Genomic DNA, 15167 nt, shown 5'->3' on the forward strand with positions numbered 1-15167 from the left:
TCCAGATCAAGTGTGCCATATTAATCTGCTTCTTCTCCCTTTACCATTCTCTGGTTACTATCGAAGCTGGTGGTTTCCTGCAATGTTGCAATGTTGTTTATCTTTCCATGTAACTCTTGCAATTTAGAAAATGTATAATTTTTAAACGATCGTAAGAAAATCATTTCCACTTTTACTTACCATCTGGTTCACTTCTCATCTAAGGCAGGCAGCAGTATCTCCGCTCTCAAAGAGACAGAATCTGAGCCATTATGATATATGTTTAGCCAAAACAGCTGGGACCCTAATCAAGTAGGATGGAAGCAACTGGGGCTACCTTTCATGAGTTTGCAGATGAGTGAAGAGTATTGGAGGCTCGATTATTACTGGCATCCTATTATTCGATTCTTTGCGGTCCATTATGGATTTGCCTATGGTTGATGAAGCCCTCCCCTCTTTACGGAGAACCCATTTATTTTATTTATTGATAGCATTTATATAACACCCCCACACCCTGGGGTATCACAGCGTTTGTTACAATCAGCAATAAGGGGAGGAAATACATACGCGGGAATATGAATCAAAGACAGTAAGATACAGCGGGGAGTCAATCATATTTGTAAATGAGCCCATTTTTGACTCGCTTTTTAAATTTGTTGTAGGATTGTTCATTTCTAATGGAGGATGGAAGAGGGTTTAAAAGGATGGGGTGAAGAGGGAGATGCTGGCACTCAACCTTATGGTGCATCTTGGTATGTTCAGGCTGATGTGGTTATTGAGATAAGGAGGGGTTTCTTTGTAAATTAATTTGTGTGCCAGGGTGAGTGTATTAAAGTCAATGTGTGCTTTAAACGGCAGCCAGTGGGCATTGCGTCTGGTGGCTGAGATGTGGTCACTGTGTTTTAGCACAAAAGCTGCTCGCAAGGATTTATTCTGTGGAAGTTGAAGTTTAGGTAGGTTAGTGGCTGATGTGCCCAGCAGAAGAACATTGCAGTAGTCCAATTTGGAGAGGATTAAGGCTCGTGCAAGAGTCAGGCAGTTGTAAGGTGACAGGAATTGCCTTCTCAGAGGTATGAGTTTGGAGGTGTATGCTATGGAGGACGATCGAGCATGAATCTGTCTAGACATTGAAAATTCATCTTCCAGATACCCTCCCAGTGTTTACACCTGTTTTAGGACTAGGAGAACTGGGCTGTCAATGCAAATGGTATTGTATTTACTGTCAAGTGATTTTAGACCAGCGGGGGAGCCCACGATGACGACCTCAGTTTTGTCATTATTTAAGCAAAGGCTATCCGTGGCCATCCAGTTTTGAATAGTGTTGAAATCTTTGTTCATTGTGGCGGTGTCCTGGATGAACTGGCCAGAGATGGGGATGTTGACTTGAATGTCATTGGCAAAGTTTGTGTAGGTGATGCCAATTGAGTCCAAGACATAAAATAGGGGATTAGTATAAGTGTTATACAAGGCAGGTGAGAGGCAAGAGCCTTGGGGGACCTCGATTTTTGAAGACTCTAGTAGTGTAATTGGTTAAGAATGGTGGGATGCAGGTGGTGGCTTCTCATGAAAAATCAAAGTTTTGACTCAGGTTCAGGCACAGTTGTTTGAGGTTGACTTTGTCGAATGCAGCAGATAAGTCTAGGAGGAGGAAAATGCACAGCTTTCCGAGTCATGGATGCTGCCCATCTGTATTGATAGGTCCAGAAGGGCGGTTTCCGTGCTGTGTTTAGGGTGGAAACCTGACTGCCTTAAGCTGAGGAGATGGTTGAGCTCAAGGAAGGGTTGAATTTGGGAGTATGCTATGGGGTAAATCCTTTTTAGCAAGAAGGGGACTGTGGTAATAGGATGATTGTTGGTCAGAATTAGTGGGTCAAGTGTAGATTTTTTGAGGGGGGGGGGCTTTATCCATGTGGCTTTGATGTTTGCCAGAACAGAATTAGTGTTGAAGGAGACGTTTGTGAAGTCTGTGATGATTGGGGCAGAAGTGGGGGAACAGAGTTTTATTAGGTGAGCAGGAAAAGTGTCACCTTTTCCATTTCAGGATGGTGGACAACACCTGGTGAGACTTTAGTGAACCTGAATATAGGGGTGTTGTGTGAGAGGACGGGTTTGGTCTGGATGGCATCGGTAGGCGAGAACGGTTTGGAGGCGAGGAAGTTTCTTTTGGTTGGCTTTGGTTCTGTCTTGAAGAGAATCCATTTTGAGCACCAGAGTATTTTAGATGGCAGTACACCAGGCTTTGTCAGCTTGAGTGGGGGGAGGATTACAAATGGGTGACTTCAGTTCTCTTAGTATAGAGAAGAGCTCTATGGTGTTAGAGCTTGCATTGGAGATGTGTACATTGTAGGAATCGGTTTTGTGTTCTTCTACAACTGCCCTTTTGTAGGTTTTGGAGCCTGTGGCAAGAGCATTGCAGTTGGGAGTGGTGGAGTTATTTTTGTAAAAATGCTTTAGGGCTATTTTCATGCATCCTAGGTTGATGAGGTCTTCATCAAACCAGGGGTTTGCAGGCTTGTGTGGTTTAGGAATGTTTCAATGAGTGGGGCATGAGAGTGTAAGGTGAATTGAAGACAGGTGTAATAGAGGCTGGCATTGTTGCGTGGGTTGGTGCTGTAGGGTTTGTGCCTCATGAGTGAGTCAATCCAGTGTGAGTGCAATCCAGCTTGAGTTTTCTGGTATTTCTGACCATAATGAATTTAGGATTGGGCGGACATGCAATAAGCAGGTTAGTGGTTCATATGTCAAAATTAATGAAGAAGTGACCTGACCAAGGGATTTTTGTGACTGCTGTAATATTGATGCTGGCATTGGATGTGAGAATCCAGCCGAGGATTCAGACTTTGTTATGGGTGGGCGTGTTGACTAGTTGGATACAATTCATGTCATCCAGGGCTGAAGAGAAGGCAAATGCTTTGGGGTTGTAAGGCTCATTAAAGGCCAGGGTAATTTTGCATTAGATGAGGAACTTGGTTGAGTGGTACAATGGTGGGGCGATGAGGAGTGTGATGTCCAAAGCGGTATGGTTCGCATTGTTAGGCTGTGGGGAAACCAGCAGGATGTTGTAGGTGGTTTTGGGATTGGTAGCTAGCTTCATGAGCAGTAGTTCATATCCTGTAATGGAGGGTATGGGGGAGGGTCTGATATGTAGGGATGCTTTGGCTATAAGCTCCACTCCACTGTCCATGGCGTCAAGACTGTCAGCCCTTAGGGACTGCTAAAGCAAGGGTGGGGCCTAAATCCGGATGAAGCCAGGATTCTGTGATGGAAAGCACATCCAATTGGTGTTCTAATAGTAGGTTATCAATGTGTATAGCATGGTGTCTAGTCAAATGGTCGACAGACAAATGGTCGACACAATTTGGTCGACAGGACAAATGATCGAATTTTTTTTTTAGTTATGTATGTTTTTTTAGGTTTTCGTTTCGGGAAAAAAGGGGTTTTTAGCAAAAAAAAAGGGGGTTCCCATGGAGAGGGCATTGATGAGGGCACATTTTAGGATTATTTGTTGATCTGGTAGGGTTGACTGAATCTCCATGGGTAGTGAGGGCCTTGTTGGGTTGGCGGTAAGTGGTAGTGGCACCACATTAGCAGGGACCTGAGGTACCTGCAGTTTCTGTTACGGCACATCTGTTGCAATGGGAAGGTGCTGCGAGAGATGTGAGTTTGGTGTCGCTGTGAAGAGCACAGAGGAGGTGCTAGTGGCACGTCTGTTTGGTCTGTGGGTGCCTAGAGAGGGGACTGTGCAGGGTGGTATGTGGTAGTTGGTGTGGAATGCTCTGGCTCTGAGTCGTGTGGTGCTTGCAAACCCTAAGCATGCCTTGGTATTATACTTGTTATCAGGGCTTTGAGTGGTGGGGGGCATGTGTCTCCTATGGGCACATGGTCTTATGATTTCTCTGGATGCTTATACCTGAGGACTGTGGGTATAATCAGTATTGGGGTACTTCGGTGGTTTAAAAGAGGGCATATTCATGGTGGATGTGTTCAGCGTGGAGCTAGAAAGAATACGTGCGCTGTGCTGTGCTGGGAGTGGGTGGAGCTAGAGGGGTTCCAAACGTTCCCAATGGTAGGGGCCAATGAATCATGGGAATGAGTGGGAGTGGTATAAAGAAGAGGATAGGTTGCGTACTGGCGAGTTGCTAACAATGATAGTAACGGGAGAATGAGGCAAGGGTGCCGGGCTGCTTTAGGCAAGTTAGATGAAGGTGTGGCAGGGTCGGTCTGATTCCTCGTGTGGGTGAGCCGGTATCCGGTGATGCCGTCGTGCGGAGGGCTGATTTAAGGTGAGGATGGTAGCACAGCAGCAATGGGTGCTGGTTATAATTGGAAACATGCTTCGGGGGAGCAAGAGGCCGGGAATCAGGAGGTTTATGGGTGGGTACCGTGATAGGGCGCTGGCACCGTGAAAGGCTAAGCGCAGCGTAAGCTGTTAGCAGCTGGCGAGAAGGCAGGCAGGAAATGGGTAGTGGTCAGTAGGTCAGTGGGAAACAGAAATAGAACATCCATAGCGATAAGGAATTTGCAGGAGAAGTGCCTCACATGTGTGCAGGTCTTACCTTGGTAGCCGGGTGCCATTGTGGAGAGTGCTTGCCAGGGGTTCTGCAGCAGGGATGTGATATGGAGGCCTAGCGGCGGGCACAGTGCATGGTGTCACAGCCGTCATGGCCTGACAGGGCCAGACAGGGGGAATAAACACAGGCCTTAGTTGTGGGCCTCAATGATTGAGCTGCTTATGTTGTTCATTACTGCAAATTAGTACCCAGAGGGGGTGTGGCTTTGCCCTCCAGCCATTTGGAAAGGCTCCGAGTGGCGGCATTACCATACCATAATCCTGCCACTCAGAGCCTCCTCAGGACTGGAGGCGGCCATCTCCCCGATCGGAGAACAAGGTAAGTGACACCCCCATGTTCCCCACCGCCCTCCCCTCTCCCATCATACTTACCTTCTCCTTTCTGGTCCTGATCGGGAGCGAACGCGCCAGGAACACTACTGTACCAAGGCGCGTCCGCTCCCGATCTGCGACACGCCACCATAGAAAAGGAGAAGGAACTACTCTTCTTGCATTCCATGGCTCCCATCTTTTGCTTTTTGGGATGTGAAACGTTGACGGCTTTTCACTACTCCCAGAAAGATTGTATTTGTACCCTTCTCCAATGGGCTGCAGTACTAATAGCAATAAGCCCCTCGTCAGGGGTGTGTGGGGTGCATTACCATGTTAAGGCCTGCGTTTCAATCGGGCTGTTACTATGGGCCACGGGGCATTACCTGACATGGTAAAGCCCCCCTGTCCCCAGCCCCTCGGCTCGGGGCGTATTGATTAATTGAAAGGCCCAATGTGATCCTCATGTGTGAGTTGGTGGAGCTGGGCTTTGAGTCTTCCAATATTTCTCCCTAGGAGTTAATACCACTCCATGGGTGCACGGGCATCCAACTGCCCCCTGCTCCTGGGTTTGCTGTCAGGCTTTGAGCCACGCAGTGGCTGTCGGAGCAGGGCTAGTGGCCAGTGTCATCCTTGGTCTCACATTGGAACCTGGACCTCTCTGTCACCGTGACTCGCGTCTCAATGCCCCGTCCCCCATTCCCTGGAGTATTGTATAATCCCATGATAGTCACTGTGTTTCCTGATTCCGAGCGAGCTCCTCCCAGACTCGGCTTTTTGTCACCAATTTCTCTCTTAACCTGCTCTGCTCATTAGACCTCTCCTGATTTACTGCGGATTAATGTATTTTCGGCTGCATCTCTGCTCCCTTCTGTATGACTTTCATCTTTCATATTTCATCAGCGACAATGTAGCAAATGCTGCCCTTTCCACCAGCCATTATTCCTTTCGTGTTCCAATTTTGCTTTTCTGCTCCACATTTCCATAATTCTCTCATATTTTATCATTTGCATTTTTTACTTTCACATTCCTGGTGACTTACCGTTTTTATTTTTTTCCTCCAATAGTTATATATTTTCCTGTTTATGGGAGGAGACTGGAGGGGGGGGGGGGTGCTAAAGGGGCTATAGCCCCTGGTCTTTGGGTTGTAGCCCCGGATAGAATCTCAGGAGCTGCATCCAAAAGGCTAGCTAGCCCTGAGTCCTGACAATTCCGACATTAGCCTAGCCCCAGGTCGTTTCCAGACCTAGCAACGCCCCTGCTGGAATGTGAGCCATTCTGCTGAGGTGTAGTATCGCCACACCGTGCAGAAGCCAAAATAGTAAAGAATAATCATAATTTAGCATTTATATAGCGCTACAAACCCTCAGGCATCTGAGCGCTGCTTGTTATTTATTACCCACGTTGTGTGGTGCTCATTTATCGACCTTGGAAGGATGAAAGGCTGAGTTTGGTCCTGCCGGGATACGAACCTGCGTTAGCAGTCTCTATTCGCTGTGCTATCTGACCAGCTAAGGTCTGATATCATGTTGCTGCCATCCCAGGTGGTCCCTGATTAGGTTTAAGTACAGTCGTTCTTCCCCCTCATAGAGGCGAGATCTTTCTGGCGAATGAGGGCTTCTGGAACATTTCCACCTGTCGTTGCACCATAAAGATAGATGAGACCTGATTGGTCAGAATTCTCCTTTCCACACAAAGGTGTAGTCATAACCTTTCGGCCATTTTGAACTCGAAGAATTGCATTTAATTTCGGTGGACAGAGCATAATCCAGATGCATTATGGATAAGTATGCTTCTTCACAAAACATTCCTCAAACTTTTGCTCACTGTTGATAACTTTTGAATCCACTACTGGTCCAGATTTGCCAATTCTGTTTCATACCGTGACACATTGGTCCTCATTACGAGTTCAGCAGTACGGATAAAACAGGTGAATCGTTTTTCAGTGTCTGCCTCAGGTCTAAAAGCATTTGCCTCTGTTGGTCTTCCAAGAGGATGCTACTGGTGACACAAATATCTCTGTATCAGGTGGAACTTCTCAATGAAAGTTTTACCTCCCTCCACTATTGAGGTGGAATTACTCACCAGAATGGATTTAAGCTTTTCTTTTCCCTTCATAAGTGAGAAATGCAAGGGCTTCGATTCAATAAAGGATTTTATTATTATTATTTTTTTTTTTAATGGGGACACTGGCCGTGGTGAAAAAGTGTCTAACTTTGATACCCACCCGCTCACCCCCTTCCCAATGTATTGCACAGAAGGGTCAAAGGTGATCCTTTGATACATTACAAAATGTACAGTATTGGTCTGAACCACTGCTGTGCACTAGCCAGTTTCACCCTCAAAATATTTCTCCAAATAGCTTAGCAGATTCATGTCTACAAATGCCATCTCAGCATTATGGCTACACACACACTTTGTGTCATTACCTTTAAACATACCTTGGCTGTATCACACTTACAGATACCGGCTCCATGTGTTAATATCTCGCAAAAAGATTGCGATCCAAAAATATCGCCAATTTCTGCTGCAATATTGACCTATGGACCCTGCGGGGGACACCCCTGCAACCACTGCATTATTTTAAAATGTGCGGGGGACACCCCCACAACCCCCGCTCCCACCAATTATCCCCCCCAAACACATCGCCTATGGTGAGATAAACGGTCACATGTACCGCAATATTTTTGGGGGGGATATTTTGTAGGGATACCCAAATACCTTGGTGGCATTATCCTTACTCATATCCTGGCAGTAGTATGCTTACAAATACCGTGGTAGCATTATGCCTGCTCATACCATGGCAGTACCTTGGTGGCATTACGCCTAGAAATACCTTGGGCCTCATTACACGGTAGGCGGTATACCATGGCGCTAATAGCGCCATGGTTCATGCCGGTAATTTACCGGTACCGCCTTGGAGGAAAGCGGAATTACCGCCCCATTCCAAGGTTGGCGGGCGGTAATTACCCCTTCCACCATTGCCCTTCCCCATTCCCATTTTTGCCCCATAGGGCTCTATGGGAATGGGGAAGGCGCTAATTACGGTACCGCAAATTGCGGTACCGTAATTAGCTCCACTGGTCCCTTTGCGGGTTGGTTTTTAAGCCTGCAAAAAGTAGGCGTTAAATTCCACAACCCGCAAAGGGACCTCGTAGTAAGGCGGTAAGGATTTACCGGTACCGGTAAAATATCGGTACCGGTAAACCCTTACCACCTACCGTGTAATGAGGCCCCTTGTCTGTACAAGCAGCACATTGACTTCATGAATAGAAACACTAAGCACATTATATAAACACATAGTTAGAATCACGTTTTGTGTAGCAGGCACAACAGGCCTCATCATTTAGTTCAACAAGTTCCTACACACAAACATGGTCACAAGGATATTTCATGTATACATGCACTACACACAAAACACACATTGATGAGAATGAAAACAAGGTTTGATAATCTGCATCACACAACTTTAATACACCCTGCATCAAAGATAAGACCATATTATACACACGTACATCTAAAATGCAGAAGTTCTCAAAGTGCTAATACAAGTCACTAAAGTGCATGTGCTAGTACAGTATATAACTAGCGTGGGGGAACAATCACAAGGATGGCACACACTCCTGAACTGGATAACCCAGCCCTTTCAGATGAGTAATTACCCTGGAGGTGGACAGGGATGCAGATTTGAATTCATACATCAATACTCAAGATGACTCAGGTAGTTGGCAAAAGAAAAACTGTTTTAATACCAATTATCTAAAACAGGGAGCATAACGAATATCAACGAATTCGCTCGATCCTCATACTCAATGCATTCTAGAAAAAACAGAGATATTATACACAAAGCTCGTCATCAATGACGTTAACCTACTTGTTTACTAACATCATCCTACGTGGCAAACTACAAATACCTATGAGTTTGGGTGATTGGCTCTGAGTGAACATCTAAGTGTACGATCCATACTAGTCTAAAAAAGTGCGATTATGTGATTGTTACTGAACATCGGGTGGGGCAACTAAGTCCGCCCCTAAAAATGACCACTATTAACGTCACTAAAAACACAGTGGGCCTCATTATGAGTCCGGCGGTAAACGAGGTGGTAAAACCACCTGATTACTGCCGGACTCGTATTACCATTCCACCTCCGTGATTTCCGGAATTACTGGGGCATTACAACCCCGGTGTCCCGGGAATCCCGGAGGTGGAATGGTGTAAATCCCCATTCCCATTGAATCCTATGGGACTCAATGGGAATGGGGATCATGGAAACACTGGCACCATCTCGTGATGGTGCCGGTGTTTCCTCGTCCGCTTGCAGGCGGGCGGTGTTAAACCCGCCAGGTCAGACCTGGCGGGATTGACGCCTCCGCCTGCAGGAGTCGTGATCACCCGGTATGGAAACAACGGTGGTGGCGGGATTACCGCCACCATTGTTTCCATACCGGGTGAGTTGTAATGAGGCCCAATGTCCCATTGGTTTACACAACTATAGGACCCTTAATTATGCAGTCCTCTACAATTGGTTGGCACTCTAACCAACGGCAGTACTTTTCCATCCACGTTTAGCTGCATGCAGGCTGGCCATCCAGGTGCTGGTGAGCTCGCTTTAACCATTGCTTCCCACCAATTAGCATAACAATTTATCATCACCTCAGTGGTCTACTGTCAATTAGGCTTTTAGGCTCAGCCTTGAGAGTATTCTTATCTCTGAGAAATTTAGGGATTGAAGGCAAACTCTGCCCTTGTGCGTAGGTGTGACCATCTCGTTCGTCCAACTTCATCCTTCCATGTGACTAGAGACCATGGAATCCAGATTTTAGTGCATTTTAATACTATTTTTTAATAGACCTCTGATGTCTTCCTTGTTTTGTTCATGCCTTCTGAACAGGAGTTCTGTTCTTTCACACGATTTGTATCCAATGTCAGTTTACTCCAGTTTTATAAGACCTTGGCTTCTTGGCTCAACAAGCCTCGCCTGCTGAAATTCACTTTGTAATTCAATCTGCTTTTTAACTGCGACACTCTGGAAATGAGGCTTTCTCTGCCTTCTTGCTAAAGTCCAGCTCTGCTATAATGCGTAGTGGAAACATCCATCCTTTACTTGTCCATGTGCATATATATATTGGTGCTGGCCGCAATCTATTCCCTATAAAGCTAGCCTCAAGATTAATTCATCTGCTTGCGTTTCTTTTGCATCTGTACACATGTAAAATAACTTGATATCTTCATCTGTTTCTGTGGCATACGTTTCTTCATCTTGATCCCAAGATCTGCATTCTATGGGCTCTGCATCTCTTGTAGGTATGTCAGTACAGCTCTGTCTGACGTTTACTTGGTGATGGTTGGAGATGTCACCATTCTTCCATACCATTTATTTGCTCTGCTTCTTCAGGAATCTTATTTAAACAGCCATCATATTTTCTCGTATGCAGGTATGGTTTCCTTAATGGGAATCTTGCCTCTAGGATTCCCTTTGGCCTTTGGCGTTTCATCTGCTACGTGTATGTCACATACTCTGGCTTCCAACATACAGGCAATTGGAGCGTTACGGTTGAGGTGGGGCGGTACTTGGCTGCTCCTCTACACTCCCAGTCACAATTGCAGCCAAGACTAAGAGCCAACTAGTATTAAACAATAACGTGCTTCCAACCCTTCTGTAATTCAAATGTACAACGCTTGACCACTGTGCCCCTTCTAGCATGCCATTGCATAGCTCCAATGGTAAGCACACTAGTTTCGACGAACAGAAGCAGTGCTGTCGCCTTCCTCAGGACCACAGTGAATGGCTACAAATAACACAAAACAAAACAATAAAAAAACAATCCCATAATCATGCTGTGTAAGGAACAATATCGAATACATTTTTAGAAAAATACCTGCTCAATCAATCTCAGGACCTATTTCTGCTTAAGCAAATTCTCAAATTCTAAAATGCAAAAATAGGTATATAAGGTAATTAATTTTTCGCCTATTATTGATGCCCCATTTAACCAATTACACATCAACAGAGGAACAGGTGGCAGTCGTAGTTATTCACTTAAACACAATGGAAAATAAAGTACCTGCTGTTTATCTTGAATAACATCAGTAAAACCAATAGCCTAGGACTTGCGGGATGAGTCTATGCAGGCGAGATTTCTACAACAGTACAAACCTATCTGTGAGCTACCTGCAATGCACTACCACGCCTAAGAGACTGCCAAACTAATACGGCATTCTAAGCCCGAAGGCACAGCTCGACAACACACGCACCCATCTCAAGTACAAATACCTTGGCAGCCTTGTGAGGTCCAGGTCAGGAGCCAAGGGACATTGTGCCTGTATTGATCACCTAACTCATTTCCAGTTACTCTGTTTGCTTTGCCTGACAGTGTTCAGTAGCGGAGTGAGCTTTTGGTGCCGGGGAAGGGGGGTGGGGGGGATATAATAGAGTGCCAGTGGGAGGCTTGGGGGTGCACTGGGCACCAGGTAGGATGAAATGAGGGGCGCTGCCCCACCTGCCACCCCAGGCTCTCTAAGCTGATAGCCCGATGAACCAGATGTGATAATTGGTACACGTGCTGCATCTCTGGGCCCATAGAAGTTGAACCAGATGTGATCATTCATGTGCATGCTGCATTTCTGGGCCAATGGGAAATTGAACCGGATGTGGAAAATGCTGCACGTGTTGCATCTCTGGGCTGATAGCCCGTTGAACTAGATGTGGAAATAGCTGCAAGTCCTGCATCTCTGGGCTGATGGTCAGTTGAACCAGATATGGACAATGCTGCAAGTACTGCAACTCTGGACCGAGGACCCAGTGAACCAGATATGATTATTGATGCAAGTGTTGCACCTCCGGGCCAATCGGCCATTGATCCAGATGTTGCAAAGCTGCATGTGCTGCATCTCTGGGCTGATGGCCCTTTAAACCAGATGTGGAGAATGTTGCAAGTACTGTAACTCTGTTCTGATGGCCCAGTAAATCAGATGTGATCATTAATGTGCAGTCTTCATCTCTGGGCCGATGGACCATTGAACGAGATGTGGAAAATGCTGCAAATGCTGCATCTCTAGGATGATGGCCAGGTGAACCAGATATGGAAAATGTTGCAAGTACTGCAACTCTGGACTGATAACCTAGTGAACCAGATGTGATAATTGATGCAAGTGCTGCATCTCTGAGCCGATCAGCCATTGATCAAGATGATGAAAATGCTGCAAATGATGCATCTCGGAGCTGATGGCCCGGTGAACCAGATGTGTAAAATGCTGCAAGTGCTGCATCTATGGGCTGATGGCCCAGTAAACCAGATGTGATCATTAATGTGCATGCTGCATCTCTGGACCGATGGTCCATTGAACCAGATATGGAAAATGTTGCAAGTACTGCAACTCTGGACCGATGATCCAGTGAACCAGATGTGATCATTGATGCAAGTGCTGCATCTCTGAGCCGATCAGCCATTGATCCAGATGTTGAAAATGCTTCAAGTGCTGCATCTCTGAGCCGATGGCCTGGTGAACCAGATGTGATCATTGATGCAAGTGCTGAATCTCTGAGCCGATGGCCTGGTGAACCAGATGTGGAGAATGCTGCAAGTACTGCAACTCTGGACCGATGATCCAGTGAACCGGATGTGATCATTGATGCAAGTGCTGCATCTCTGAGCCGATGGCCTGGTGAACCAGATGTGATCATTGATGCAAGTGCTGCATCTCTGAGCCGATGGCCTGGTGAACCAGATGTGATCATTGATGCAAGTGCTGCATCTCTGAGCCGATGGCCTGGTGAACCAGATGTGGAGAATGCTGCAAGTACTGAAACTCTGGACCAATGATCCAGTGAACCAGATGTGATCATCGATGCAAGTGCTGCATCTCTGAGCCGATCAGCCATTGATCCAGAAGTTGAAAATGCTTCAAGTGCTGCATCTCTGAGCCGATGGCCTGGTGAACCAGATGTGTTCATTGATGCAAGTGCTGAATCTCTGAGCCGATGGCCTGGTGAACCAGATGTGGAGAATGCTGCAAGTACTGCAACTCTGGACCGATGATCCAGTGAACCAGATGTGATCATTGATGCAAGTGCTGCATCTCTGGGCCGATCAGCTATTGATCCAGATGTTGAAAATGCTTCAAGTGCTGCATCTCTGAGCCGATGGCCTGGTGAACCAGATGTGATCATTGATGCAAGTGCTGCATCTCTGGCCGATGGCCTGGTGAACCAGATGTGGAGAATGCTGCAAGTGCTGCATCTCTTGATGAATTAACTTGTGAACCCAATGTAGACAATGCTGTTCCTGCAGCCCATGGCCTTCTCACATTGCGCGGCAATAGAACGTCACAAGGGGTGCCTTCGCCGTAACTACAGAATGTTAACTTATCACAGCACTTTCTTACTCTCTTTCAGAAAACCGCCAAAAGACATGTTCAAATAATTCTGGAAAAATTGCTGCGTACTGTGAACCGCAGAGTAATGATCCTGGGACGGGAGCATGAACTCACTGTGAGTACTTTACTTCACTTTTCATCAGTACTTGCTCATTGGTCATTAGTATATGTGTGGGCATATGCATGTGCAGGTAGTATATTGTGAAGTGGCCTTGTCAGCACACCACTGCCACTTTGGCGGCCTCGGTGCATGTACCCCTGCAAGAAAAGGGGTGGTGTTGGTTGCTAGGTGTGAATCCTGAGGTGGTGGTGGTGCTAACATGGGGGGCACGTATGTCTGATGGGACTAAAGGAGAAAGAGCAGTGCAAGACTGGGTAACTCGCCGCTGACATGGTGGCCGCATAGGCCTGCTAGTACTAGAGGAGGGAGCAGCATTGTAAGATCAGTAACAGACCGCTGACATGGCGGCCGCAGAGGCCTGCTAGAACTAGAGGAGGGAGCAGCATTGTAAGATGGGTAACGCACCACTGACATGGTGGCCGCATAGGCCTGCTAGTACTAGAGGAGAGAGCAGCATTGTAAGATGGCTAACGCACAGCTGACATGCCGGCCGCATAGGCCTGCTAGAAATAGAGGAGGGAGCAGCATTGCAAGATGGGTAACGCACCGCTGACATGGCGGCCGCATAGGCCTGCTAGTACTACAGGAGAGCAGCATTGTAAGATGGATAATCCGCCACTGACATGGTGGCCGCATAGGCCTGCTAGAACTAGAGGAGAGAGCAGCATTGTAAGATGGATAATCCGCCACTGACATGGTGGCCGCATAGGCCTGCTAGAACTAGAGGAGAGAGCAGCATTGTAAGATGGATAATCCGCCACTGACATGGTGGCCGCATAGGCCTGCCAGAACTAGAGGAGAGAGCAGCATTGTAAGATGGGTAACGCACCGCTGACATGGTGGCCGCATAGGCCTGCTAGAACTAGAGGAGGGAGCAGCATTGTAAGATGGGTAGCGCACCGCTGACATGGTGGCCGCATAGGCCTGCTAGTACTAGAGGAGAGAGCAGCATTGTAAGATGGGTAACACACCGCTGACATGGCGGCCGCAGAGGCCTGCTAGTACTAGAGGAGTGAGCAGCGGTTTGGCTTGGTAACACTGGTATGTTTGCAGTGTACCCGTAGACTGGCTGCCGTGAGCTAAGAGTTTATTTTGTGAGTAGTTTAAGACGGTAAAAGAAGGAGTTGTGAGCGGGTTGATGGGGGAAAGAAGTGTGAAAAAGGAATTGTTAAAAAGATCCAATTGTGGTTTTGTTTTATTGTTCAAATTGAGGGTGAACATGTTTGAATTGTCTGTGTGAAATTATTTTTCGTTTGATTCCGTGTCGGGGAGTCCGATATCCGGATTCCATGGCTGAAGCGTTCTGTATTTTTCTAATTGGTTGTGAATCTTTGAGGGTAATCTTTATTCTTTGTTTCTATGACATGTTATTTTGTTTGTATTGCTAATTGCTTTCAAGCACTTCCTGTTGTATCCCAAGCACTTCCTGGTTGACTTGCACCACTTCCTTTCAATGATTCTTGTTCATGAATAAAAAGAGTTGAGCAGACCCAATCACTCCTTTCCTTTCCAATAGAGACAAGGCCATGACTGAGATTACACCTTGAATCACTTTTACTTCTGACCACACTCAGCCATTCCTAAGACTAAAGGGCAATGGCACTAGCAGAAGTCACGATTATTTCGTATTAAACATAACCCTGGCATCCGTCCATTTTGGAACCAACACATAGCAATAGCTCATTCCCTTTCTCCCCCCCAGAAAAGTGTAGAATGAGTCTTGCTTTGTTTTTTGGCATAAAAGGCCGCAGGTTTATTTCCACAATATCATTAAACCACAATGCACACAGCGACTGCTCCATGTCCAAATA

The 15167-nt window shown here is 46.5% G+C and overlaps 1 protein-coding gene across 1 annotated transcript in view; it reads left to right on the forward strand.

The window, feature by feature from the left end:
- LOC138516908 (dedicator of cytokinesis protein 2-like) overlaps positions 1 to 15167 on the forward strand; it is a 2920848-nt gene that overhangs the window by 1028614 nt on the left and 1877067 nt on the right. Inside the window, exon 28 of the mRNA XM_069632364.1 lies at positions 13255 to 13350. Within this exon, the coding sequence (XP_069488465.1) occupies positions 13255 to 13350 (96 nt within the window). The remainder of the gene's footprint in view (positions 1 to 13254; positions 13351 to 15167) is intronic.

Source organism: Ambystoma mexicanum, chromosome 6q, assembly GCF_040938575.1.
Source record: "Ambystoma mexicanum isolate Mex_15411 chromosome 6q, UKY_AmexF1_1, whole genome shotgun sequence".
Classification (NCBI taxonomy): Eukaryota; Metazoa; Chordata; class Amphibia; order Caudata; family Ambystomatidae; genus Ambystoma; species Ambystoma mexicanum.